General features: G+C 47.8%; 1 protein-coding gene across 3 annotated transcripts; it reads left to right on the plus strand.

Annotated features, from left to right (window-relative positions):
• Positions 1–1,077: 1,077 nt before the first annotated feature.
• On the plus strand, positions 1,078–26,742 carry Faxdc2 (fatty acid hydroxylase domain containing 2). Of its 3 annotated transcripts, XM_085694973.2 has the most exons (10): positions 1,078–1,237; positions 13,707–13,754; positions 16,256–16,347; positions 16,441–16,544; positions 19,041–19,162; positions 22,664–22,829; positions 22,987–23,093; positions 23,495–23,600; positions 23,869–24,035; positions 24,849–24,989. In XM_085694973.2, the coding sequence occupies exons 2-9, from the start codon at positions 13,707–13,709 to the stop codon at positions 24,009–24,011; spliced, it is 888 nt and encodes a 295-aa protein (XP_085551099.2). In that variant the 5' UTR covers positions 1,078–1,237; the 3' UTR covers positions 24,012–24,035; positions 24,849–24,989. The 3 variants fall into 3 exon arrangements, with proteins under 3 accessions (XP_085551099.2, XP_048293713.3, XP_048293714.3); XM_048437756.3 differs by lacking the exon at positions 22,664–22,829 and having other exon boundaries at positions 1,079–1,237; positions 22,888–23,093; positions 24,849–26,742; XM_048437757.3 differs by lacking the exon at positions 22,664–22,829 and having other exon boundaries at positions 1,079–1,237; positions 24,849–26,742.
• Positions 26,743–26,801: the final 59 nt, after the last annotated feature.

Here is a 26,801-nt window from a genome sequence, read left to right on the forward strand (position 1 = left end):
GTCACACAGTACAGACTGTCCTTCTCTGAGGGAGGCTTCATCCCTTCAGGCTGAGGGATCCGGCCTTCTAAAGAGTGACTCCTGGCAAGTGTGGTGGCACATGCCTTTAATCCCAGCAGAGATAGGCGGATATCCATGAGTTCGAGGCCAGCCTGGTCTGCAACAGGAGTTACACAGAGAAACTCTGTCAACCAAAAAAGAAAAAGAAAAAAAAGAGTGACCCCTGTCATAAAGTGGCAGGTGAATGTGTCCGAATAGTTGTCTCTTTTCAAGTAATTTGCAGCCAGATTGTAGTGCATGCCTATGATCCCAATATCCTCAGCCCGCTGAAGTAAGAGGGTCAGGAGTTCAAGACTAGCTTTGACTTCTTTGTAAGTCTGAGGCCAGCCTGGGCTACTTAAGGCTGAAGAAATCCCTCAAAGGTTACAAGTACTTGCTGCTCTTGTAGAAGACCAGAATTCAGTTTCTAGCATCCACATGGGGCAGCTCACAACAGCCCGTAAATCCAGTTCTGTGGGATAAGACGCCCTCTTGTGGCCTCTGGGGATACCTGCAGTCAAGTGCTGCACATCCAGACAAGTAGACACACAGGTATACAGCAGGTAAGTTTAAAGAAGGAACTAAAGGTGGGAGCTACCACACCCACCTTTAATCCCAGCACTTAGGAGGCAGAGGCTACAAAGCAAGTTCCAGGACAGAAACAAACAAAAAAATTAAATACATACACTATGTATTCCTACATATTTTTAAAAGAGGGAGGAAGAAGGGAGGGAGGGAGAGGGGACTAAAGCGAATCAGTCAGACCTCTGATCTGAAACCTTTGGACAAGTGTGTGCCATCGCCTACTACCCACACCTTTGCCTCAGCCTGTCTTCCGTGTGTTAACATGTTCTAAAATTGGAGAAGGAAAAAGAAAGTGCAATGGGGAGCAGAAGCTGGACCCATGCCCTGTTTCCTTGCGCGTCCTCTCTGATTAAGGACATGTCCTTCCAAAAGAAAGGCATCTGTTTCCAGCCTACGCAGACCTAAACTTTTTCTCATCACGTGCCTGGCCAGAGCCAGTCGGCAGCCCTGTAATGCGATCACCAGGGCCAGCCTCCCGACCCACCCAAGCAGAGCCGGGTGACAATAAGGTTAGCCTGCTGAGCTACGCAGCAGCCACAGAAAAACAGGAAAGCGCCACAGGCTAGATCTGTGGCTAGGAGACAGAGACGCTTGGGAACGGCCCTCTGCAGAGGTGAGCAGGGAACTATTGGGAGGGGACTATTTGGGAAAGCTAGGATACATCAAATCCTGCTCTGCCATCAGCCTGTCCTCTCCCCTCCTCTGCAGGTGAAGTGTGCCTGGGCTGTTCCCTACCTGTTCCTCACAGAGTCAGGACCTCCTACTCGTGTCTGCACCTTCCGTCTCCTCCCTAATGTTGCTTTTCTCAAAACTGACAGTTTTAGTGAACGGGATTGACTTCCAAAGCTGCTAGGGGAACAGCTCCCAAAAGGGAACTGAAACTGGAAGAGACTGTAGGGAGACAACCCTCGTCCTAGAAGGACGCAGCGAACTGCCACACTCTTAAGTCTCTAGAAGGATGTGTGGGCTGTGAGCTGGTCAGCCAGGTCAAAGCACCTTCAGTGCAATAGTGGCTTCAAGTTTCGGGCGGACAATGGGAAGGAAGGACTCCCACCAAAGCCGCCGGGGAGAGATGGAGCAGCAAAGAAGTGCTTTGGAGGGTGGAGGAGGTTTCCTAGTCAGGCGAGGCAGGATGCCGCCGCGTGGGAGTTGCTGTCAGTTTTTCTGGCAGTTCCAAACAGATGTCACTGGCTGAGGCAGATCAAGTCAATTTCATAAAATAAATGCCAAGAGGGTCTCCTGCTGGCTTTACCAAGCAAGTCACTAGCAGGAAAGAAAGGCATAGAAGTGCTCATCCACAAGCACTGGGACACTCTGGGAGCCAAAACCAAAACAAAACAAAAAAATACTTTTCTTATTTGGGGCCCTGTGTTTATTTATTCAGCAAGTGCATCCTGAATGTGGGCTGGATGCCAAGCTTGTGTTTGGTGCTTTGACATCACTACATACACAACAGGTATACACTGGCTGTTGGTGATTTTTTTTTTAATCATACAAGGGATAGAACTCAGGATCTTCCAGATGCTAAACTAATGCTCTACAATCAAGTCACAGCCGTTTTTCTTTCTTTCTTTCTTTCTTTCTTTCTTTCTTTCTTTCTTTTTTCTTCATTCAGTTTTATTTTGAGACAAGGTTTTGCCAAGTTGTCCAGGATGGCTATGAACTGTGACCTTCCTGCTTTGGGATCCAAAGTAGGTGGATTCCAGATGTACTCAACCACACCCAACTGGCCAGAAATTCTTAAAGGACACTGCCCTAGGCAAGTCTCACCTTCCTCTGGAAAGCGCTTCAGCTCCTCAGTTGGTTCTCTCATCACCCTGTTTGCGAAACAAAATTCTTAAAGATCATGCAGTCTGAGAGAAAATGCTGAGAAGCCTGGCTTCCACTGGAGGCCTTGTAGGGTTTGGAGTGGATCACTTTAAAAACTTTCTGACCAGGCAGTGGTGGGGCATGCCTTTAGTCCTAATACTTGGGAGGTGTAGAGGCAGGCAGATCTCTGTGAGTTCAAGGTCAGCCTGGTCTACAGAGTGAGTTCCAGATCAAGCCAGGGCTATACAGAGAAACCCTGTCTCAAAAAAATAAAACAAACAAACACAAAAGACAGACAGGGTCTGGATAGCCTCTTGCACTGGAAGCCAAGCTGGCCCCGTCAATACCCATGTTTCTACCTGCCACAACAAAGAGGTTATTGGCCATGCCTGGAATTTTATGCAGGTTCTAGGGATTTGAACTTAGATCCTCATGCTTATACAACAAGTACTCTTACCCACTGTGCCATCTTCCGAGCCCTGGAGTCACTTCTGCTTTCTGTCTCTGCCTCCTACGCTACTGAACAGGTGGCCATGAGGTCTGGGTCTACTTTTGAATTTAGGGATTTGGTTTGGTTTCTTTGATGTTGACTGTTTTTCTGTTTGTTTGTTTGTTTGTTTTGTTTTCGAAGACAGGGTCTTGCGTAGTCCACGAGCCTCAAACTCGTTAGGCAAAGCTACCTTTGAACACCAGACTCCTGCCCGCCCTGCCCTACCACACCCAGCTTGTTTTTGTTCTATAACACAAGATGCCAGTCCTGCCTGACCTGGAACTTACTGGATAGCCCAGGCTAGCCTGAAACTCTTCCAGTCTTCCCACCTCAGCCTCCCTGGAGGCATGAGGCAAGGCTAGCAATTTTGTTGAGACTGTTATTGCTTTGTTTTGTTTTGTTTTGTTTTTGCCTGTAAGAGTAAGTTATTAGGCCAGGTGTGATGGCACACACCTGTGACCCCAGCACTCAGGATGAGGTTGGCCTGGGCTACAAGGAGCCTATTGCAAAGACAAAGCAAGCTGGATGTGATGCTGTGCATCCATGATCCCAGCACTCAGAAGTGGAGGCAGAGGAGTCAGTTCAAGATCTGGGTTGTTACTGCACCTCTCCAGAGGAAGGGACAGAAGGCCAGCCCAGAAGCACTCCTTCTCGGTTGTCCATCTAGTTTTCTGCTTGTTTATTTTAATATTTATTCATCTCTGTTTTATGTGTATGGGTATTTAGGCTGCATGTATGTTTGTATACCACATGTATGCCTGGTGCCTTCGGAGACCAGAAGAGGGGATTGAATCCCCTGGAACTAGAATTAGATGCTTGTGTTATGAGCCCTTGCTGCTCTTGCAGAGGACCTGAGCTCTGTAGCACCCACATGAGACAGCTCATAACTGCCTTTAATTCCAGCTTCGGAGGAATCCGACACCCTCTTCTGGCCTCCACAGGCATTATTTTCACATAAGGAAACCACGCACCCATACATATATGTAATTAAAAATAAAAAGAAAGTCTAGTATAGTGGGGCATGCCGTTAATCCCAGCGCTTGAGAGGCAGAGGCAGGCAGTTTGAGGCCAGCCTGGTCTACATAGAGAAACTTTGTCTTGAATACAAACAAGCAAAAAGTGTAAAAATTATTAAAATAAAAGATGTAAAACTTGGAACATATCTCAATTAGTAAAGGCGCTCACAGTCGAGCCTGGCAGTTCTAGTTTCGACCCCAGAATCCACAAGGGAGAAGGAGAGAACTGACTCCTAAATTGCCCTCTGACCTCCACGTGTGCACTATGGCCTGCATGTGCACACACACACAAATATGTTAGATAAAGTGTAATAGAGCATTTTAATATAAATGATACCCACTCACACAAGGACAGCACACACCATAACTCCATAAGACATGGTGCAGGGAGACCATTCTGTGGGCAGAAAGAAAGATTCATTGGGGATCAAACGAGGCAGAGGGAAGAGCAAAAGGTTGGTAAGACAAGACGTGTGTCATTTAGCAGGGTGGGGATCTGAGCTGCGACAGGCTGTCCAGATCTGAGTCCCTTGCATGAGGTAGCTGACCTTTGGGGGAAGGTTAAGGCTAACATATCCCAGGAGGATTAAAGGTGGTTCCTAGCAAATAGTTGTTAAGTTGGGAGCATAGCCCCCAGCCCCTGACATCCATCCCAGCCTCCCTGGCCTGGGAGTTGCTTTGGTCTGGACTCCAAATCCCAGCATGCCAGATCCCACTCCCACAGGGTATTTAAGTGGCCTTCTAGAGGAGAAACACGTGGTTTTTGGGTCCGCATGGGCTCCCTGCTGTTCTGTCACCTCCCCCCCAACCCCCCCCCCCTTGGCCACCTGAGAGCATCATTTTTAATAAAATGATGGGCAATTTGATTCGCTTTGATTTGACCTAATTGGATTTCTTGCACCAGCGGAGCTGCCCTTTTCTTATTATTTTTACTTAACAATAGGGACCCCTTAAAATATCTGAGTTTAGAAGCCAGGTGGTGGCGCATACCTTTAATCCCAGCACTTGGGAGGCAGAGGCAGGTAGATCTCAGAGTTCAAGACCAGCCTGGTCTACAGAGTGAGTTCCAGGATAGCCAGGGCTGCACAGAGAAACCCTGTCTTGGGGCGGGGGTGGGGGGGAATCTGTTTTTTTAGTAAACAGAACCCTCCCTTTAGGCTTGATAGTCCTCCTGCTTACATCAACACCACCCAGCTTGTCCTTAGATTCTTAAGGTGTAATTTTTCTAAATTGAGTTTGTTTGTTTAAATAAGCCAGCACAGCTCCCACCATCTGCTTTCCACACACCGATGCTAAAAGTATTGTATTTGGAAAAATCATAGCAAGCCAAGTTCTCTAGAATCAACTTGGCAGGGTAGTGGTCACACAAGCCTTTAACTAATCCCAGTACTCGGGAAGGAGAGGCTAGTGGACCTCTGTGAGTTCAAGGTCAGCCTGGTCTACGACAGCGAGTTCCTGGACAGGCTCCAAAGCTACACAGAGAAACCCTGTCTCTAAAAACCAACACCAGAAACCTTAGTTTTTAGGGCATATTATTGTGCCTTGTCTTCTCCTTCCAGAATGTGTCCTGTACCCTAAATGGTGTTCACTCTTCTAAACACCGTGTCCAGAAAAGTTAGATAACACTAATTTGTAAATTATGAACAAGGAACGTCTTTCTTTCTTTCCTTTAAATTTAAAGGGTCTTGCTTAACCCAGACTGGCCTCAAACCTGGTAAGTCAGCGACGCTAACCTTGAAGGTCTTTTGTTTGTTTTATCTTTGTTTTTGTTTTTCCAATTTGGTTTGTGTTTTTGAAACAGGGTTTCTCTGTGAAGCCCTGGTTGTCCTGGAACTCACTCTATAGACCAGGCTGGCCTCACACTCAGAAAGCTGCCTGCCTCTGCCTCCCAAGTGCAAGGATTCAAGACAAACACGTGCTTGCCACAGCCTGGCTTGTTTGTTTTTTTGTTTTTGTTTGTTTATTTTTAATGTGTATTTGGGCATGTGGGGGTGTGCATGAGGACAATCTTGAGTGTCCATCTCATCTCCTACCTTCTGAGACACAGGGTCTCTCTTGTCATTCAGCATTGTATGTGTACTCCAGGCTGGCTTCTGGGGATTTCACTGTCCCTCCCTGTCTCTGGGGCTGCAGATGCGCACTATGGGGTCTGGCTTTTAGGTGGATCCTAGCGATCTGAATTCAGGTCGTTACATTTGAGCAGCAAGCAGTTTGCCCCCTGAACCTAAACTTGTGATCCTCCTGCCTCTGCCTCCTAAGTGCTGGGATTATAGACATTTGCCACTACATCCAATATACACAACACCAGGGCTGGAAAACAGGACTTAAGGCCCTCAACCCCTGAACACACAACACTGCTTGACACACAGCACACCAGCCCTGACACGTATCATTGCTAGAACAAAATGATGAATGTGCTAGAGAAGCATGCTCTTTGCTAACGCAGCACTCACTAGAGCATTGCTCACGGACAGCAGGCCCGTCTCCCGCACACCTTTCAGTGCGGGACACTCACCCTTGCCTTCAAGAAGTTCTATACTTTGTCAGATGGTACAATAAACTCCGAATTCAAGTTCTGCCACTAAATCTCTGTCAAACTGGAGTCCAACTTGGATATTCCTGGGCTCCTATTGGATCCCTGATCCATGTGATCGTCAGAAAAAGAATTCAGATGAGATGCAGGGACTACCAAAGACAGAGTAAATCAAAGCATTCTTCAGGAGAGATGGTAGACTTGAACACTCTAAAGAGGGGAGGACCGGCAATGCCAGAGAGACCACTGTGCTGATGGGTATTTTTAGCTAGGCTTTGTTCTATTTCTTAAAGTCTTTGGACAGGTGGACAGGGGCTGACCAGGTGATTGACAGGCCCCTCTTGGATTAACTCTTACTTATTTATCTGTTTGTTTGTTTTTCAAGACAGGGTTTCTCTGTGTAGCTTTGGAGCCTGTGATAGAACTCATCTGTAGACCAGGCTGGCCTCAAACTCACAGAGATCTACCTGCCTCTGCCTCCGTAGTGCTGGGATTAAAGGCATGCGCCACCAACACATGGCAATAAAATTTTTTAAAAATTAAAAGTAAAGAAAAATAATTTAGCCATCAAGCATGAGCGAGTAAACATTTTAAAAAGAGATGTTGCTGGTTATGGTGACATATTCCTTTACTCCTAGCACTCAGGAGGCAGAGGCAGGAGAATCTCTGTGAGTTCCAGGTCACAAAGAGCTACATAGTTAAAGCCTATTTCAAAAGAGAGAGAGAGAGAGAGAGAGAGAGAGAGAGAGAGAGAGAGAGAGAAAATTTTAAATATTTATTGTAATGGAAAAACTAAAAATGCTGCAGGATGCTGTAGGTCCCCAAGCGGTGATAGCGGGCCATGTGGCAGCAGGCAGCAGGCCCTGAAAGCAGCCAGTCCCAAGTAGGGACAGCGCACAAAACCACTCTTGTGAAGGTGGCTGGTCCCCAGCCAGCCCTGTGGGCAGCGGCAGGTGGGAGACACAGAGATAGGCAGACCATACAGAGTAAAGTTAGACATTCATTAGGAGAAAGAGAGAGAGAGGGGGGAAGAGAGAGAGAGAGAGAGAGAGAGAGAGAGGAGAGAAGAGAGAGGCAGAAGCAGGGGAAGAGGAGAAGTGGGGAGAGAGGCAGAAGCTGCCTCTCGAAGAGGAAAGGGGGGGCTTCAGGCCGGAAGCTTAAGATCAGCCTGCCTCAGCGGATGGGGGAGGGAGTAGGCGTGGCTTGTCTCTTAAAGAGACAGAACAATCATTACATTTATAAATATTATAATTTTACTTGTCAAAATTCCCCATTTGAACTGAATTGTTGGCAAACAATGTGAAGTCATTCTGTGTTCGAGGGCCCCCAGCTTCCCTCCTTCCCTGGGAGGCTGTCCCTGGAAACTTTCTCAGCCCTCATAAAATGAAAATTTGTCTGTACCAGGCAAAGAAGGGCTCAGGAAGCAAAGTGCTTGACATAAATACCATGAACTATGCCTCATCCTCAGGGACTCTGGTACCCGGTCACCACCGCCAGAGACAGTTCATGGGTGCGCTGGCATAGCTCAACAAAACCCAGCACGTTAGGAAACCCTTGCAGGTCAGTAGATAAAGTCCACTACTTTCATAGCCCAGGGCCTTCCGAAAGAGGAGGAAAGCCTTAGCCCTTTGTCCTAAGTATGTCTGGCTGAGTCCTGCTTCAGCACCTCCTCTTCCTTGCTCCCAGCAGTGCCTGGTTCTCCAAACTCAGCTCTGACTTCAGAAGTCAGCTTTGGGAAGTCCATTCTCTTGTGGGGCCAGATGATTGAACTCTGGTAGTCAGAGCCATTTCTCCAGCCTTTGGGACTTATAGTGATCCTCCCTCCCAGCCGGAGTTTTGAGAGTTGCTATGCCTGGCTCATTTTTTATGTACAGAATTTCATATACGAGATTCTGTTAGAGAACAAAAAAATCTGAAGAAGTGCAATGGAGGCATGCATGCAGTACACAGACAGTCAAACAGGAAAACACTGGTGCATGTAAGATAAATTTAAAATAATAAGTACACTCACAGATACACATGCACCCACACTCATGGACACACATGCACCCACACACATGGACACACATGCACCCACACTCACGGACACACATCATACAGACACATCAAAACTATATACGTTAAAAAAACCTGGAGGGACTGAGCAATGGTTCAACAGTAAAGAGCACTGGTTGCTCTTAAAGAGGACCTGGGTTTAGTTCCCAGCACCCCCGTGGTGGCTCACAACCGTCCCAAATTTCAGTTCCAGGGAATCTGACACACTCTTCTAAACTACATGGGCACCGGGCACGCAAAATATTCATACACATAAAATATCTAAAAAAAATATTTTTAAAAAACAACTGGATTTCAGTTGCATCCTGCGAAAAGCTTCCAGAGAGGAGAGCTGTGTCCTGATCTCATTGGATCTGACCTGTGTCCTCAGAGTGTGCTGTCTCCATGGAAACTGAAAATGTCAGGAAGGAGTATCTCCAATGGTAGTCACCACATTCACACAGCTGAATCTTACATCTATCTTGACGCGTAGGTCTCCTGTAGCTTTGGCTGCCTACAAACTCCCTAAGTAGCTGAGGATGACCTTGAACTACCAATCCTCCTGCCTCCACCTCCCAGGTACTGCGCCTCAAACCCAGAGCGTCATGCATGCTAGGTGAGCACTCTACCCACTCAGCCACACTACCCCCCTTTAAATCTTGATTGAAACCACAGATGGGGCCTGACTCAAGCTCAGATTCCACTGTATACACTAAAACCCAGTCTGGGTCACTTGAGGCGGTACACACATGTAACCCCAGTACTTAGGAGGCTGAAGCCAGAGAGAATTTGAAGGAAGCCATCTGAGAGGAACCAGTTCTCTGTGGGCTTGGAGACGTATGCCTATGGCTGGGGAGAACCGTGGGCACTCAAGAGCTTCTGCCCCCTTTAGCAGTTGCTTAGCACCAACAGTACACTTTTTTTTAAAAAAAAAGAAGTCATTTATTAATTCATCGGGTTTTTTGAAAAAGATTTGTAGAAACTCAGAAGTTAAGAGCACTGGCTGCTCTTCCAGAGGAGCTGAGTTCAATCCCCAGCAACCACAGGGTGGCTCACAACCATCCGTAATAAGACTTGGTGCCCTCTTCTGGCATGCAGGCAGAACACTGTATACACAATAAATAAATCTTTAAAAAAAGAAGGAAAGCTTGGAAAAGATGTGGTTTTTTAAAATATTTATTTATTTATTTATTATGTGTACAATATTCTGTCTGTGTGAATGTCTGCAGGCCAGAAGAGGGCACCAGACCTCATTACAGATGGTTGTGAGCCACCATGTGGTTACTGGGAATTGAACTCAGGACCTTTGGAAGAGCAGGCAATGCTCTTAACGACTGAGCCATCTCTCCAGCCCCCAAGATGTGTTTTTGCTTTTAATTATTTGCTTCTCTGTGGGCAAGCGTGCACACAGGTGTGGGAGGACCAGAAGAGGGCACTGGCTCCTCCAGCGCCAGAGTGGCAGGCCCCTGTGCCAACAAACTCTGGGCAGCTCAGTCATCTCTTCAGCCCCAGTTTTCAATGTTTGTTTACTTACTTGCTTGTTTATTTATTTATTGGTTTTTCTAGACAGGCTTTACCAGTAGCTATGAAGTCAGTTCTGGAACCAGGCTGGCCTACACAGAGATTCACAGAGATCCACCTGCTTCTGCCTCCTGACTCTGTTGGGATTAAAAGTGTGCACCACCACTGCCCGGAAATTTTTAATTGTTTGAGATCGAATTTTACTGTGTGTCCAGGTTGGCATGGAATTCACTATGCAGACCAGACTGTCCTTGACACTGACCCTCAGTCTCTTAAGTGTTGGGAAGACAGGTGCGTCTCACCTGGCCTCTAGCTTGACTCTTCTGAAGGAGATTTTTGGAAAGAATGGGCTTCTACGTCTAAACTGAAGGTTGGCCTTCAGGTCCACACCTCCCGGATTTGCCACAGCCCCCGTTAGTCTACAGTGAGTCCTTCACAAAAGCTTCCGGAAGGTGGGGACGAACTCTAGAAGGTCAAAGGTCGCACCTCACAAGCTCTTGGTGAAGATAATGGTGCTGATTAGCTGGGGAGGATGCTAAAGGATGACTTTGACTTCCCTGTGTGGTGTCGCAAGAGTTCTGGAAGCTTAAAGAACAAACACTTGAAACCTTCCTCCCGAGGGAGAGGGTCAGCCTGTCCGTGTTGGTCACCTCATACTGCCTGACAGCACCAGAGAGGAAACTGTGTGTGAGCCAGGGCTATGCTGGCAGCAGCCATCTGGACACTGACCCCCACCCAGCAGCTTGAAGTGTTTGTCACAAGACTCAGTCCAAAAGTCCCCGCACTCCTACCGCCCTGCGCTTCAGGCAGCGAACAAACTATGGGGCTGGGAAAGACCTGCCTTTCTCAGAGTCCTGGTGGGGTGGGAAGGGAGTTTCTCAGACCTTCCCTGTTAATTTGGGGACATGGACCAGAACAGGGTAGAATCACAGAGCCTTCTCAGGTCAACAGGGCAAAAACAAAAGAAACAAAAAAAACTCAAAAAACAAACAAACAAACAAAAAACAGTGGTTTAAAGGAAAAACGCCTGGGCGGGGGATGTGGTTCAGATAGAGAGGGCTCACCTAGCAAGCATGAAACCCTGCATTTGACCCCAACACAGCACAAACTAAGGGTGGTGGCTTCTGCCTGGAATCCCAGTCCATGGGTGACAAAGGCAGGAGAAACAGAAGTTCAAGGTTGTGTTTAGTGCTGTCTTGGGCTACTAAAGCCCTGCCTCAAAAGCCTCGTGTCACCTTCCTGTTAGACGCCAGTTTGTTGACATGATGTCCAGATGCAACCACCTCAGCTTTGGACCGAGGCTTCAGTCCTGGAGTGCTCATTGAAGGGGGTTCCCATGGCTTTCTTGTGGCATAGATACGACTCTGCAAGGTCCTATCACCAGCTCCCTCGTCCCTGCATGGCACTTTCAGGAGAGTGCTCCCCAAGGGGTGGCAGATAAGCAGACCCAGCAGCCTACCCCACGCCAAGCATCCTCGTTGTCCTTTGTTTAGGTTCCTTCCCCTTGCTCCACTTCAGGTTAGGAGACCTGAAATCCCTGCAGCTGGGTATGGCTCCAGACAACAGGTGGCCACTGGGTTGCTCTGCTAGCCTTCTGAATCAGACCGTGCTGATTCAGAGACGAGACAAGGAGAAATTGTTCCCTAGTTTTTGGCGACAGTTGGTGTGTGCACAAGTGTGTATGTATGACTGTGGAGTCCACGGTTGAAGTTGGGTGTCTTCCTCAACCGCTCTTCACCTTATTATTACCGTGTAGCCTGGCTGCCTCCCAATATTGTAATTAGAAGTTAAAGGTGTACACCACCATGCCAGACAATCCACCTTCATTTTTGAAGCAGAATCACTCACTGAACCTGGATTTTTCTGATTCAGTTAGACTGGCCAACCGGCCAATGAGCCCCACGTGTCCGTTTGTCCTTGTCACCCTAGCATTGAGATGACAACTGTGTACCATCACACCTGGATCCAATTAAGACTTTCTTATAGCTGAGCCATGGTGGTGCACACCTTTAGTACCAGCACTTGGGAAGCAGAGGCAGGTGGATCTCTGTGAGTTTGAGGCCAGCCTGGTTGACAGAAGAGTGAGTTCTAGGATAGCCTGGGCTACACAGAAAAACCTTGTCTCAAGAAAAAAAAATTGCATTTAAAAAAAAAAAAGCTGGGTGGTGGTGGTGCACACCTTTAGTACCAGCACATGGGAGGCAGAGGCAGGCGGATCTCTGTGAGTTCGAGGCCAGCCTGATCTACAGAGTGAGTTCCAGGACAGGCACCAAAGCTAGAGAGAAACCTTGTCTCAAAAGTACCAAAAAAAAAAAAAAAAACCAAAAAAACAAAAAAAAAAAACAAAAAAAAAAACAAAACTAAACTTTCTTACTCTGGGGGCTGGAGAGATGGCTCAGAAGTTAAGAGCACTGGTTGCTTTTCCAGAGATACTGAGTTCGTTCTCAGCAGCCACACGGTGGCTCACAACCATCTGTAATGAGATCTGGTACCCTCTTCTATGGTGCAGGCATACATGCAGGCAGAACATTGTATATATAATAAATAAATGAATAAATTCTTAAAAATAAGCAAACAAAACTTTCTTCCTTTGAACCCCGAGATTACAGGTATTCATGCTTTGCCTTGCCAAACCCAGAGCTTCCTGAGTGCCACACGCCTGTGCCAGTCACTAAGCCAGCCTCGAGTTCCATTTTCACAGTAGCTGTCCTAGCCAGTGTGAGGTGACAGCTCATCCTCCCTTACTGTTAGTGAAGCTGAGGATCTTTCCATGGACTTGTTAAAGCTCTCTCATAAAACAAACAGGATAGTCATTAGCCAGGTGGAGCAAATCAAGACAGGCAGGCATCAGACCCTGAGGGCCTCTCACACGCCTCTTTGTCCCAGGCTGACCCCTCCCAGAGAACAGTGATTCCTAGTCAGCTACTGAGAAGAACATAGAAGAACGTATGTGCACTCCTAATTAAAGAGAATAAAACAACCAAAAAGTGCAATCAAGAGAAAAGACAGGGCTGGAGAGATGGCTCGGACGATAAGAATGGACCTTGCTTTAGAGGACCCCATTCAGGCCCCAGAAACCATTCTTTGTCTCACAATGACCTGTAGCTCCACCTCCAGTTACTCTGTGAGGTGCCCTCTTCAGGTCTCCACAGGGACCTGTGCTCATGTGTAATACCTATGACAGAAAAACAAAACAAAACAAAAAAACAACACCTACATGTAATCTCTTTCTTTAAGATCTAATGTATGATTGTTTTGCCTGCAAATATATATATATATACACACACATGTATGCACTGCATACATGCCTGGTACCTAAGGAGGCCAGAAGAGGGCATCAGATCTCCTGGAACTGGAGTTACAGATGTTTTTGAACCATCATGTGGGTGTTGAGAACTGAACCTGGGTCCTCTGCAAGAGCAACCAGGGCTCTCCGCTGCTGAGTCATCTCTCCAGACTCCCCAAATCAGTTTTGAATGAAGCTCTGCCTCTGCTGCTGGATATTGCCACATTCTTTGTCTCTGCCCCTTCCTTTCTGGAAGTTTTCTAGCTATTTACTGTTTATTTCCCCAGTATAAATTTTAGGATCAGTCTGTCTGGTGCCAGCCTTGTCTTCTTCCACTGCCCCCTCTTCAGTGACACGTGACAGGGACTCCAAAACATGTACTTTATTTTCCAGATGACAGGAGATATGGAAAGCCCAAGACGCCATGAGAAGTCCAACCAGGTAAGCACATGCCCTCCCCAGGGCTCCACAGTCTCCCGTTCCCTTTCATTCTTTGAGATAAGGTCCTTCTACAGCCCTGGCTGGCCTCGAACTAGCTTTGTAAACCAGGCAGACCCCAAACTCAAAGATTTGTCTGCTCTGTCTCTGACTGCTGTGATGAAAGGCGTGTGCCACCACCACCTGGCTCTGTTATGTTTCCCATACACTTCAGGGCGTTAAGGATGGCTGTTCCAATGTGATTATCTCATTTTAGTGCTCAGGAGAGAGCACCAGGCTCCAGTGCCCTTAACACAAGGTACTCAGTTCTGTGTATCTGCACATGAACATGCGTGTGTGTGTGTGTGTGTGTGTGAGTGAGTGAGAGAGAGAGAGAGAGAGCACACTGAAAAGGCCACAGTCTCCAACACTGACCCTCTGCTCTCTGCCTCAGCCCTGAGTTTTGGAACCGGTCATTTGTTCAACTGCTGTAGAGACAACAGAGCTGCCATGAACAGAGAGGTGGAGGGACCTTCCTTGACACAGCCCAGCTCTGTACTGCGTGTCCCTGCACTCCAACGGGACTGCTGACCTTTATCTGTCTTGCTGCAGAGATAGGAAACTCACCTGAAAGAATCCAACCCTGTACATCGAATTTAGCCTTTCTTCTGATTTTTTAAAGGATTTCTTTTATTCTGTATGTCCGAGTGTGTGCCACCATGCCCAGCTCTTAAATTCAACTTCCACTGACTAATTCAGTTTATTGAATCCAAAAGTTTAAGAATCCCACAGCTGGCTGGCCAGTAGTGGCGCATGCCTTTAATCCAAGCACTTGAGAAGCAGAAGCTGGTAGATCTCTAAGTTTGAGGTCGGCCTGGTTTACATCGGGAGTTCCAGGCCAGCAAGAGGTATATAATGAGACCTTATCTCAAAAAATAAAAGAACCTCCCCCCGCAAAAAAAAAATAAACAACAACAACCAAACAACAAGATAGATTCCCCTAACAGTCCAGAAAGTTGCTGAATTGTCCTCAGAACACATAAGGGACTCACTGGAATAGTCAAAGTTAGGGTGATGAATGCCAGAGAACAAGTCTTGGGTTGGGTAGATGTCTTGGTCAGTAAAGTACTTGTCATATAAACATGAGGACTTGAGTTCAATCCCCAGAAGGGATGTAAAAGCTGGGTACCACAGCATGTACTTGTAATCCCAGCTCTGAGGAGATAAAGTCTGAGACCTCGGGCTTGCTGGCCAGTCAGCCAAGCCTCATCAGTGAGCTTCGGGTCCCAGGTAAGAGATTCTGTTGCAAAAGACAAGGTAGACAGCTTCTGTGGATCAGTACCCAAGGTTGGCATCTGATGTGTGCGTATGTACACACACACACACACACACACACACACACACGCACGCACGCACGCACCGAGAACAGGTTCTGATTGGTCTGGGGCAGTCCAGTCTAGACAGAGGGCAGGTAGAGAAAGTGAAGAGCAGGAAGAGAGAGACGAGAACACTTTCCTGAGTCTGGCCCTGACGGGCATGTGTACCCTCACTGGCCATGAAGCGGACTTTATCTTTTGATGGAGAGTAGAATGGACAGGGCAAAGAGCTGAAGATTCAGGTTTCTGGGAATGGACCAACAGAAACCATATGCCTCACAAGTCTGGAACCTGATAGAAGGTAGTGTCTTCTTAGGTCAGTTTTATCAAAGCTCCATACCTGCCCTATTAATTAGCTGGAGTGAGGCCACATCATAGGACCTACTACCTCCATTATGGCCTCTGTTTTTGTTGTTTTTTTGAGACAGGGTTTCTCTGTGTAGCCCTGGATGATATGGAACTCACTCTGTAGACCAGGCTGGCCTCGAACTCACAGAGCTCCACCTGCCTTTGCCTCCCAAGTGCTGGGATTAAAGGTGTGTGCCACTATCACCCAGTCAATTATGTCCTCTGAAGGAATATAAGGAGAGCCCAGCAAGGTTTAGGCAAGAGTGTGGTGTGACATTTGTCATTCATGTCTACTGTGTACAAGGGATGTGGGTGCCCCTTTGCGAGAGGCCTGGGACCCTGCTAGTTGGTCTTGGTGCCTTCTATGACCTCTAGTTAAGAGAATTTTTTGGAGATTCTGTAAGCGCTATCATCGAGTGGTTGTCTAAGCAAACCTTGAATTCTTGATCTTCCTGCCTCCACCTCCCAAGAGCTGGGATTACAGTTGTGTGCCACCATACCTGACTATATTGAAAAGGGACACTGAGTGGTTCTTTCCCTGTGCCAAGAGGTCTGATGACATACACATGGCACAGCTGTTGAATGCCTTTTCTATCCAGACCTGCGCGGCAACATTGCTCAACACTTTCTCTGGAGTTGGGGCAATTCTATTCCCTCCCCCAGTCTAGAGTTCTGGTTTTCACAAACACACCCAGATACAGCCAAGGGCCCTTAGTTGGGAAGGAGCATCCACAGACGGAGAAAGGGCATCAAGCTGCTCCTAGCAGGAGCCGATCGGCCTGACACGCTCAACTCCTGCAGGAGGGACACATCTGGGGCTCCATGAGGAGGACGGCTCTCATCCTGGGCTCTGGGCTGCTCTTGTCTGTAGCCTTCTGGAACTCAGTCACATGGTAAGTGTGCCCCAGATCTTTGGGGTGAAAGGTGTGGCATGAAAGAGCTGGCTTCTCAGTCTTCCCGGACATGTAAATGTTTTTCCTTCCAAGGCATCTTCAGAGATTTTGGGGTGCTTCTGGCTACTTTTGGCAGACCCAGTGGGAGAAACTGCTGTCCACATTTGAAGGCAACGAGTGGATCTTATTCTTTATAGGTGAGGTTGCAACCAGAAGGCTGTCTGTGTGTTGTACTCCACTCTCGTTCTTTCCCACACTACTCTATTATCATTTATTGCTACTGTTGTTATATTATTACCATATTTATTTCACGTGCAGGTGGAGGTCAGAGGACAACTTGCAGGAGTTGGTTCTCTCCTTCTACCATGTGGTCCTGGGAACTGAACTCAGTTTGTCAGGCTTGCCGCAAGTGCCTTTACCTGCTGCTCTATGGGCCCAGTCTGGAAATATCGTACTGGCTGTCCTGGAACTCAATTTGCAGACCAGGCTATCCCTGAACTCACAGAGATCCTCCTGCCTCAGTTTCCTGGGTGTTGAGATTGCAGCACACAACACTATCTGCCCAATCTGTTGTTTTTAACTGAGGTTTTTGCTGAATGCTTGTAGCCATCTTGTCACATGAGCAAAGGCTTAATATCGCAAGGTGCCAGGTCTGCTCTGTCACGTGAAAGACTCTTACTTAGTTCGTTGCCTACTAATAGACATTTAGACTACTTTAGATGTTTCCTTGTGATTAAAAAAACTATATTTAGCCAGGCGGTGGTGGTGCATGCCTTTAATCCCAGCACTCGGGAGGCAGAGGCAGGTGGATCTTTGTGAGTTCGAGGCCAGCCTGGTCTACAAGAGCTAGTTCCAGGACAGGCTCCAAAAACTCCAGAGAAACCCTGTCAAGAAAAACCAAAAATGAAAAAAAAAGAAAAAAGGAAAAGCCAAAAATGAAAAAAACAAAAACCAAACTATTTACTTACTCTGTGTGTGTGTGTGTGTGTGTGTGTGTGCTTCATGCATGTCTGTGCACCAAGTTCATACAGGAGCTGGGAGGTCAGAAGGTGGTATTGATTTCCCTGGAACTGGAGTTACAAATGGTTGTGAGCCACCATGTGGGGAGTGGGAATTGAACCTGGTTCCTCTAGAAGAGCAACCAGTGATCTTAACTGCTAAGCTCCCCCTCTCTCTAGCCCCCAGATTTTCCTGTGACTTTTATAAGATTTTTTGAGACAGGATTTTTTTGTGTAGCCCTGGCTGTCCTGGAATTTGCTCTGTAGACCAGGCTGACCTCGAATTCAGAGATTCACCCGCCTCTGCCTCCCGAGTGCTGGGATGACAGGCATGCACCACACTGCCCAGCTTTTCTTGTTATTCCTGAAGATGATGTATCAGCATGTCTATGCAGAACCCTTTGTGTATTTGCATTCCATCTCTTTCTTTTTCACTTCAAAGTCTTTCCAACTATCCTGCAGAATAGGTCTACCAGTGGTCTTCTAACCCTGGCCAAGTCCTTCCTGTATCCCTCCTACCCCAGACACCATGTCTGATGGGGAAGGAAAGCACTAGAGGAAGGGGACAGAGACAGAGCTCAGCCAAAGTGTCTGTCCTTCAGGAGTCCCAATCCAGGAAGAGACCACAGCAGTTAGGCAGCTCCGCTGGAGGGGAGACTAAAGACATGAGAACGTGGGACGTGAAACAAAGCCAGACGAAACGTGTCTTTGTCAGTGTTTTCTTATTTTTACTTATTGTGTTTGACGTGGGCAGGGACGTGCACATGCCACAGTCCGTGTGTGGAGCTCAGACCGTCAGGCTCACCTAGCAGGAGCTTTACCCACTAAGCAACCCTGGTCTATGTGTCTTCTTCTTGGCATGGGGTTTCTTGTATCCCAGGATGTCCAAGAATGGTCTATGACCATTGAACTTCCTACTCTCCTGCCTTCAATCAGTATTTTCTAAAATTGTTTTCTTTTTTGAGACAGGGTTTCTCTGTGTAAACAGTCCTGGAACTCACTCTAGACTAGGTTGTCCTCAAACTCACAGAGATTCACCTGCCTCTACCTCACAGTTGGTGGGATTAATGGCATGCGCCACCACAGCCCAGCTTCTAAAATATTTTATAGAGCATCAACACTGGGAACAATGGATCAGGCAGTCAAATTGTTTCACCATCCAAATAGGAACACTTGTGAGAACAAAAGGGCGCACCAGCAGTAACTGTGCTGAGAGGGTACAGCAGAAACACCTGTTATCCCAGCAGCATGGAGGCAGGGGAGTTGTCATGAGTTTGGGGGTCTGTCTAGACTATACAAGAGTTTCAAACTAGCCTAGGATAGAGTAAGACCCTGTCTCAAAACAAGTAAAAAACAAAACCCCAAACCCCAGATATGTACACACTTTTAATCCCAGTATTTGAGAGGCAGAGGCAGGGGAGAAATCTATTATGGGTTCAAAGTCAGCCTGGACTATGCAGTGAGACCCTGTCTCAAACACACACACACACACACACACACACACACACACACACACACACACACACAGGAAGGGAGAGCACACAGAGACACACAGAACAGATAGTGACTTTTCCAGGTTCCATGGCGGGGACATGAGCAGAGAGTCACCAGGCAGGGGACAGGTCCATTCAGGGGTTCATTCAGTTCCACTATGAGATCTGGGGCTGCTCTAACTCCCTCTGCTCCCTGCCTCAGGGGCTGCCCTCGTTCCTGCACTGTGCTTCTGGGGCTTCAATGGCCTTCTACTGGTGGTGGACACAACAGGAAAACCCACCTTCATCTCCCGCTACCGCATCCAACTGGGCAAGAATGAGCCGGTAAGTGTCACTGCGGCTCTTAGTGCTGAGAATGCAGGAACTAGTCAGGGCAAGACGAAGACTTACCTTTGACTTGACCCGAATCCAGAAGGTTAGAGAGAAGGAAGCTGTGTGTGTGTGTGCTTGGTTGGTAGAGTGTTTGTCTAGTCTGGGAGCAGCCCTGGGTTCCATCCCCAGTGTGCGTGTGCAGCTATAATCCAAGCATTTAAGGAAGTGGAGGCAGGAGGATAAAAAGTTCAAGGTCATCCTTGGCTACACATGAAGTCTGAAGGTTCCAAGGTACATGAGACCCTGTCTACAAGAAAAGGCCAATGGCATGGTACAGCAAGGGCATCTGCCGCCAAGCCCGAGGACCCAAGTTTGATCCCTTGAACTCCACAGTGGAAGAAGAGAACAAGCTTCATTTATTCTGGGTTCAAACACACACACACACAAAACCAAAAAAAAAAAAAAAAAAAAAAAAAAAAAGGCCACTCAGCCAGTGACCAGTCTAGACCAATGTCCTGGTCTCCTTATTCCCACCCTAGGCTGCCCCATGACACTGTGCTTAGCATATTAGAAAAAGGAACGACTGTCTCCGCCTGGACTGGCTGTCTCCGAGATGCCAGCAGCACTTACCCAGGGCACTGAGACCATGGATCTGAAACCAGACATCTACTGTCCCAAGGGAGTCATCCCCAGGGTGGCTGGGGATGGTGCAGACCCTGGGTGTATAAGGTCGTCTTTTTTTTAGCAAATCTTATTTCGTTTTATGTTTTCGAGACTGGGTCTCTGTGTAGCCCTGGCTGTCCTGGAACTCACTATATAGACCAGGTTGGCCTCGAACTCAGAGATCTGCCTGCCTCTGCCTCCCAAGAGCTGGGATTAAAGGCATGAGCCACCATCATCCAAGACAACCCCAGTAAGGCAGGAACACTTGCTCACTGTAGGGGTTCAATCACCACACTGCAGTCTGGACCGGCCTTCCCAGTGTTCTGACAACTTGCAGAGACGAACTTACACAACAGGGCAGAGGCTGGTTCTGAAAACAAACTGTTCCCTCAGCCCCACCCAAACTCTGCCCTGGCAGTTGGCTCTTAATATGTCCAGGTGCCCGGTGAGTCACTTCTGCTCTCAAGGCAGTCTGCCCAGCCTGGCATCAATGGCAGTTGGGTTGAAAGGAGTCCTGACAGTTCTCTGAAGTGGTCTCCTCCTGAGATGAGAGTTGCCAGAAAGCTGGGAGGGCTTCCTGCAGCCCACTCTGGCAGAACAGACTGGAGCCCTCTGTGTCTGTATTAGTAGGCCTGCCGTCTCCAAAGCAGACATTCATGCCTTCATCTTTGAGGCTGAGCACTGTGAACACTAACTGTCATGTCAGATAAGGCTTTGTCATTGGCCCTGGGTAGGACACGAGATAGACTGGAACTTCTTTCTTCTCTCCTACTCCAAACAAGGTCTCATGGAGCCCAGGCTGGCCTCCAACTTGCAATACAGCTGATGATAAGTCCTGATCTTCCTTCCTCCACCTCACAGGGTTATCCTGCTGGGGATCAAACCCAGGGCTCCAAGGATACTCAAGGGAAGGCACTCTACCCTGAGAGGTGTCCCAGCCCCACCCTGGGCCTTTCTAGCTCCAGGGCCCCTACAGATCCTCCCCAGTCTACAGCTCTGAATATCACGTGGCACCTAGAAACCTTCCTATGGGCAGTGACAGGGAAGCAGTAGGCGGGGCTGGAGGTTTTTAACTTTCCAGCCCCAGAGGCAGAGCTCAACCTCTGTTACTCCAAGGCCAGCACAGCTGTTTAAGACTTTCTGAGGACACTTCAGGAAGGAGCTTGGGAACATCTAGTCCCTGGCTAGCTGTAGGAAGAGGTGCTCACTTCTTTTTCTTGTCCCATCCTTTTTTTTTTTTTTTCTTTTTTCTCAAGACAGGGTTTCTCCATGCAACAGTCCTGGTTATCCTAGAACTCGCTTTGTACACCAGGCTGGCCATGAATTCACTGAGATCTGCCTGCCTGTGCCCCCCAAGTGTTGGGATTAAAGGTGTGCACCACCACCGTCCGGCTTGGAGGTGCTGACTTAACAGGATCCCAGAACAGACGACAGAGGGAGCTGAGGGTGGCAGGCATTCCTAGGAGCCTAGCCTGCTCAGAGACACTCCTATCTCCTCCTTCCTAGTCTGGACCCCACTGTACTGAGGAAATGGAATGAAACCCCATGCCCAGATCCCACAACGCTGGGTCTCACACTCTGTACTGGCTTGTGCCTGTCATGTGTCCTGGCTCCTGTCCTTTTTGACCCAGGAAACAGCTTCAGCATTCTTCCCTCTTTCTTACTACTCTGTCTCTCTCCCAACCCAGTTTATTTTTCTCTGCATTATCACATAAATGCTTTACTTGTTCCAACTCTAAAATTAAGACACAAACCTTGGCTGGGTGTAGTGACACACACCTAGAATCCCAGCATCTGAGTGGGAGGCAGGAAAATAGATTTTTAAAAATATGTATGGGTGGCTTTGCCTGCTGTATGTCTGTGTACCACACATACCCAGAGTTCAGGAAAGGATATCGGATTGACAGTCTGGAGCTGCCATGTGCATGGAGAACAGTGTCCTCTGTAAACAGTCAGTGTTCCTTACCACTCAAGTCTTTCCCCCTGCCCCTGGTCCCACTTACCACAAATACACACTGCCACCTGTTATGCTCCTCATTGAGGGTAAGCACTCTGACAGATCCATTTATACTCTCAGAGCTGTCTATACCGTCCCAGTCATCTTTGGAGCCTCTCAACTAGCTATGCAGTCTCTGTCCTTCCTCATGGCTGTTTTTTTTCAAGCATTTAATGGTAAGAAAGTTTTAAACAGAGAAAAATGTAGGAAAAATATACAAGATTCATTTACACACTTCAGAGTCAACCATTTAAACTGTATAACTTTCTCCAAATTGTTCCAAGTTTGAGACTACTATTTTTTCTAGTCTTCTGCAGTCTCATTCCTGTTTCTGTTGGCCCAATTCTCAGGTCATATATTCCCAACCGTGATCCTGCAGACACCAGGGCAGTAGGTGGAGGCTGCCAGTTAGGCAGACAATTCAAAGCGACCATTAAATCTTTTCTCCTGGGACAAGTTTGTCATCTGCTCAGTCTCTCTGGGTTGGCCACAAGTAGAGCAAGCTAAGGCTGGGGACCTGCCCATGCTGGCCTCACACCCATGCGGACGCCTTGTTCCCTTTGTGAGGCTCGGCAGTCCAGTCAGCTCTGAGGTCACCTAGACCTCTTCTGGAACGCTTCAAGATGGCTGAGCCTGTTGGGCAGTGGTGGCTCAAACCTTTAATCCCAGCACTCGAGGCAGAGACAGGTGGATTTCTATGAGTTTGAGGCCAACCTGGTCTACAGAGCTAGTTCGAGGACAGGCTCCAAAGTTAAAGAAACCCTGTCTTGAAATACAAACAAAAACAAATGGCTGAGCCCACCATTGCTGCTTATCTCTGTGTTTAACTGGTATTTGTTTCATTGTCCCTGTAGAGCACTGGGTGTTCTGGGAGCCAGAACTCAGCAGTGGTGGTCCCTGACCCACAGAGCATGTGTTCTGTTGGGACATTCTCGAGGACAGAACTGTACTGCTCAGCATTGCCAGCCCAACTGTGGACTACCCCCAGTGACTCCCAGAAGCCTACCCTGAGCAGGTTAGGTAGAAGCCTACTATTTCTCATGTGTGCCCCCTCCCCACTCCTTCTGTCCTCCGGCAGGTGGACCCCGTGAAGTTGCGTCAATCTATCCGCACAGTTCTTTTCAACCAGACTATGATTTCTCTTCCCATGCTGGTCATCTTCTATCCTTTCTTCAAGTGGAGGCGAGACCCTTGCTGCCAAGAGCTGCCCACCTTCCACTGGTTCCTCGTGGAGTTGGCCTTTTTCACCCTCGTGGAGGAAATCCTGTTCTACTACTCACACCGGTGAGCTATGCGCACAGCTGGCCTCACCCTGGCACAGCTCCCTGGTCAGTAGTCACCAAACCGTGTGGTCTCTGTCCTCAGGCCCTACCCCAAAATCGACAGACACACAACTGATTCTCCAACTTGACACAATGCCAAGGGAAGGGAGAGCTGTCCCGTTTGTTTCAGAGAATGGGTCCGTTCACAACCACTTCCAGATAGTCCTTTCTAGACAGCAGTTCACTTTAACTGGGGTTGGCAGGCAGCTTAAGTCAGCCTCATCATCTAGTCAGACTAGAGGAGGCAAGGAGTAGATGCCAGCTCCATAGATGTAAACCTCATTCTCACCTTTCTTTTCTGATGATCTATCTGCTCAGGAGAAGGGTGAGCTGGCAATTACCAACTATAAATTATCTTTCCAGGCTCCTTCACCACCCAACATTGTACAAGAAAATTCACAAGAAACATCACGAATGGACAGCACCCATTGGTGTGATCTCAATCTATGCCCATCCTATAGAACACGTGGTAAATACAGCCCCTGGAGCCCCAGAAGTGGAGGCTGTCAGTTCCCTGCCCTTTTTTGTTCTTCCCATTGAAGCCATCTCTTGGCTGTGCTAGGTGCCCACTGTGTTATTCTCCCCAACAACCTTTATACACTGACTCTGCTGAAGAGGAAGTGAAACTAAGTTGAGCTAATTTACAATTCAAGGTCTCCCTGCAGCACCAAGCAGGGCAAGCAGAGTGAACATCCAGCTGGCTCTCTCCATCTCCGGGACCATCCTTTTTCTTGCAGGTTTCCAACATGCTGCCAGTTATGGTGGGTCCTCTAGCAATGGGCTCTCATCTGTCCTCCATCACTGTGTGGTTGTCCCTTGCTCTCATCATCACCACTATCTCGCACTGTGGTTACCATCTGCCCTTCCTGCCTTCACCTGAGTTCCATGACTACCACCATCTCAAGTAAGCCAACAGCACCCTTTCTCAATTATTGTCTCTGTGGACAGTGGTGTCTCCATCTAAATGTGAGCCAGTCAAGGGGTATACCTGGCTACAGGAAGATGCTGACTAGGTAGGGCCACCTTCATCCTTTTTCCTGACATCAGGTTTCTTCCTGCAGTTCATAATTTTAACCATCATTTGGGTTTTGGGCTTGCTGAATCTCTCGAGCTTTAAATCATCTAAGAACCTGTGTACGTAAAAACTCAGCACACTTATGCAACGTGGGCTCTTTTCTTGGTTTTGTTTTTCTTTTTGTCTGGGGGAGGAGGGGAGATCGAGACAGGGCTTCTCTGTAGTTTTGGTGCCTGTCCTGGAACTAGCTCTTGTAAACCAGGCTGGTCTCGAACCCACCAAGATACGCCTGCCTCTGCCTAAAAAATGCTGGGATTAAAGGTGTGCGCCACCACCGCCTGGCTTGAGATGGTTTTTTAAGTAATCATGCATCATATCCAGAAGAGGGCTGGCAGGCTCTTGCCTAGCATGTGCAAGACCCAGGGTTCAGTCCTCCAGTTCAGAAATAATCACACAGTGGCTCACACCTTTAATTCGAGCACTGAGGAAGTTGAGGCAGAAACAGTGCCAGTTTAAGCCAGCTGCACATAGTGAATTTCAGTTCAGTTTGGTGAAAACTGTCTCAAGAACAGTAACAAAACCCCTAAACTACCTTCTAACAGACTGTTCAAATGCTCCAGGCTCTACTGCACAGGAAAGGAGGGCTGAGAGAAGCACAGCTTCCCAACAGTTTCAAATGGGAGATTCTCTTCCCTCCTTCAGGTTCAACCAGTGCTATGGGGTGCTGGGAGTGCTGGATCACCTGCACGGGACTGACATCATTTTTAAGCAGACCAAGGCCTATGAGAGACATGTCCTCCTGCTGGGCTTCACCCCACTTTCAGAGAGTATCCCTGATCCTCCCAAGAAGATGGAGAGTTCGCTTGAGCCATCTCAACTGTTCCCTCGCAAGTAGAAGGTGTGGAGACTGCCTGGGGACCTTGTTGCCCTTAACAACTTGCCTCCTTTGGCTACCATAATCTAAGGACTGTACCATTAGGGTACAGGAAAAATACAAGCTTCCTGCCAGGACAGGGTCATGAAAGGCTGAATCTGAGCTTCCCTCCCAAACTCCTTCTCATGTTACCTAGGGCCCAGGAATTGATTTAGGAGAAAAAAAAAAAAAAAAGAAAAAAAAAACCAACCAAAACCAACTAGCTATTTGGGTTGGAGGTCAGTCAAAGGAAAGTCACCAAGAGCCTGGTGGTCTCCTTTGGTCTTCTGCTCCAATCCCCACACTCAGTTCCTCTGGGGGACAATGGGCTGATAGTAGGACTGGGAGATTCCTGATTCAAAAAACTTTTCTTATACCCAAAGCCAGGGCATCCTGGAGTAGTCACAGGTCAGATGTGTTGACGTGCTAGATGTGGTCCCTGTTTCCCACCATGAAAGCATAAGATACTTTTGCCCTCCAAAGATACAAATTGCTCAGAAGGGACTACAGCTTGCAAGAGCTTCTCAACATGATGTGCACCCCAACCCATGCCTTAACCTGTTTGTAAACTGAGGCTGATCTCATGTGGGAGAGGACCCAAGTCAGTGTTCTCTAATCCCCCAAAAATCTTCTCCCCCAACAATCAGCCTGAGAACACATGGTCCAATCTTTAAATGGTAAATCAATGGTGAGCTACAGCAGCAGGGTTTCTCCTGACAGTTCATGACTGGGAACCCTGAGATCCCAAGAACTTGGCAACTGTTGAGTTGGATCTGGAAGGCTGCCACCATTATCAACTTTATAATTTCGTGGCAGGACCTCTTAATGAGCTACAAAGTTTTGCAGCTAAAGCTGAGTCAGGAAGCCTCTCTTAGATGAGAGCATTTGCTTGCCTCTAGCAAGCAGAGCAGACCCGAGAAATTGCTGCTACCAAGAAAACATGCTTTACTCTATTTTTTCCCAAGCTTTCTCAGGCTTTCTGTGGATTTAGTTATCCACGTGGGTGCCAGATGTAGCACGAGGGCCGGCTTGTTGGGGTTTCTGTCCCGCCCGGTACCCCACAGCCGGCAAACCCCAAAGAAAATCACAGACGGGACTCCATAAGATTATAAACTGCCAATCTTACATTTTCAATTCAAGGTTAGTCAAGATTCCTTATTGTAGATTAAATACCTTAAAAAAAAAAAACCCACAGCTCAGTACAGAGGTTTGCATTGTAGTTCACAGCTGCTCTGGAGATTTAGGTCCAGTTCAGAGCCAGCCTAGACAAACGCAGCAAAACGTCAGTCTGATAAGCCAGTTCTCCAAAACAGGGTTTCATTCCATGATGCTGAGGCCAACACAAGACTGGGCCAGCTGGCAGCTTAGCACTTTGCAGGCAGTCCCAGCCTCCTCTGGCCTTGGTAACCTGTGCTCTTGGATTCCTTCAAATACAAACCCACTCCCCCACTTTACCCCCATCGCTGGATGTCATCGCTGGATGACAGCTGGATGACAGCGATTTCTCATGAGCAATACTCTCTGCAGTATCATCAAAAGGGGCAGGGCCAATTAAAAAAGGGAGATGACGAAGTACTGTCAAGGGTACATGGGCTGTCTCCATAAGGCCCTAATATTGGTGAATAAGGTCTTAAATTCTTCATAAATGACAAAAAGCATGTAAATAAAGTCTCTATAAACTAACAGATTGTGTTGACCCCTGCCCATACACCTGGCAATCTACAGAAGACCACTGGTCGCAG

The sequence above is a fragment of the Myodes glareolus genome, chromosome 9 (assembly GCF_982192425.1).
Source record: "Myodes glareolus chromosome 9, mMyoGla1.1, whole genome shotgun sequence".
Lineage (NCBI taxonomy): Eukaryota > Metazoa > Chordata > Mammalia > Rodentia > Cricetidae > Myodes > Myodes glareolus.

Coding starts and splice junctions, on each gene's coding strand:
- Faxdc2 (XM_048437756.3), top strand. CDS start 13,707: ATGACAGGAGATATGGAAAGCCCAAGACGCCATGAGAAGTCCAACCAG. Junction 16,545..19,040: donor GTGGATCTTATTCTTTATAG/GTGAGGTTGCAA, acceptor TCCCTGCCTCAG/GGGCTGCCCTCGTTCCTGCA. Junction 23,601..23,868: donor CCCATCCTATAGAACACGTG/GTAAATACAGCC, acceptor TTTTTCTTGCAG/GTTTCCAACATGCTGCCAGT.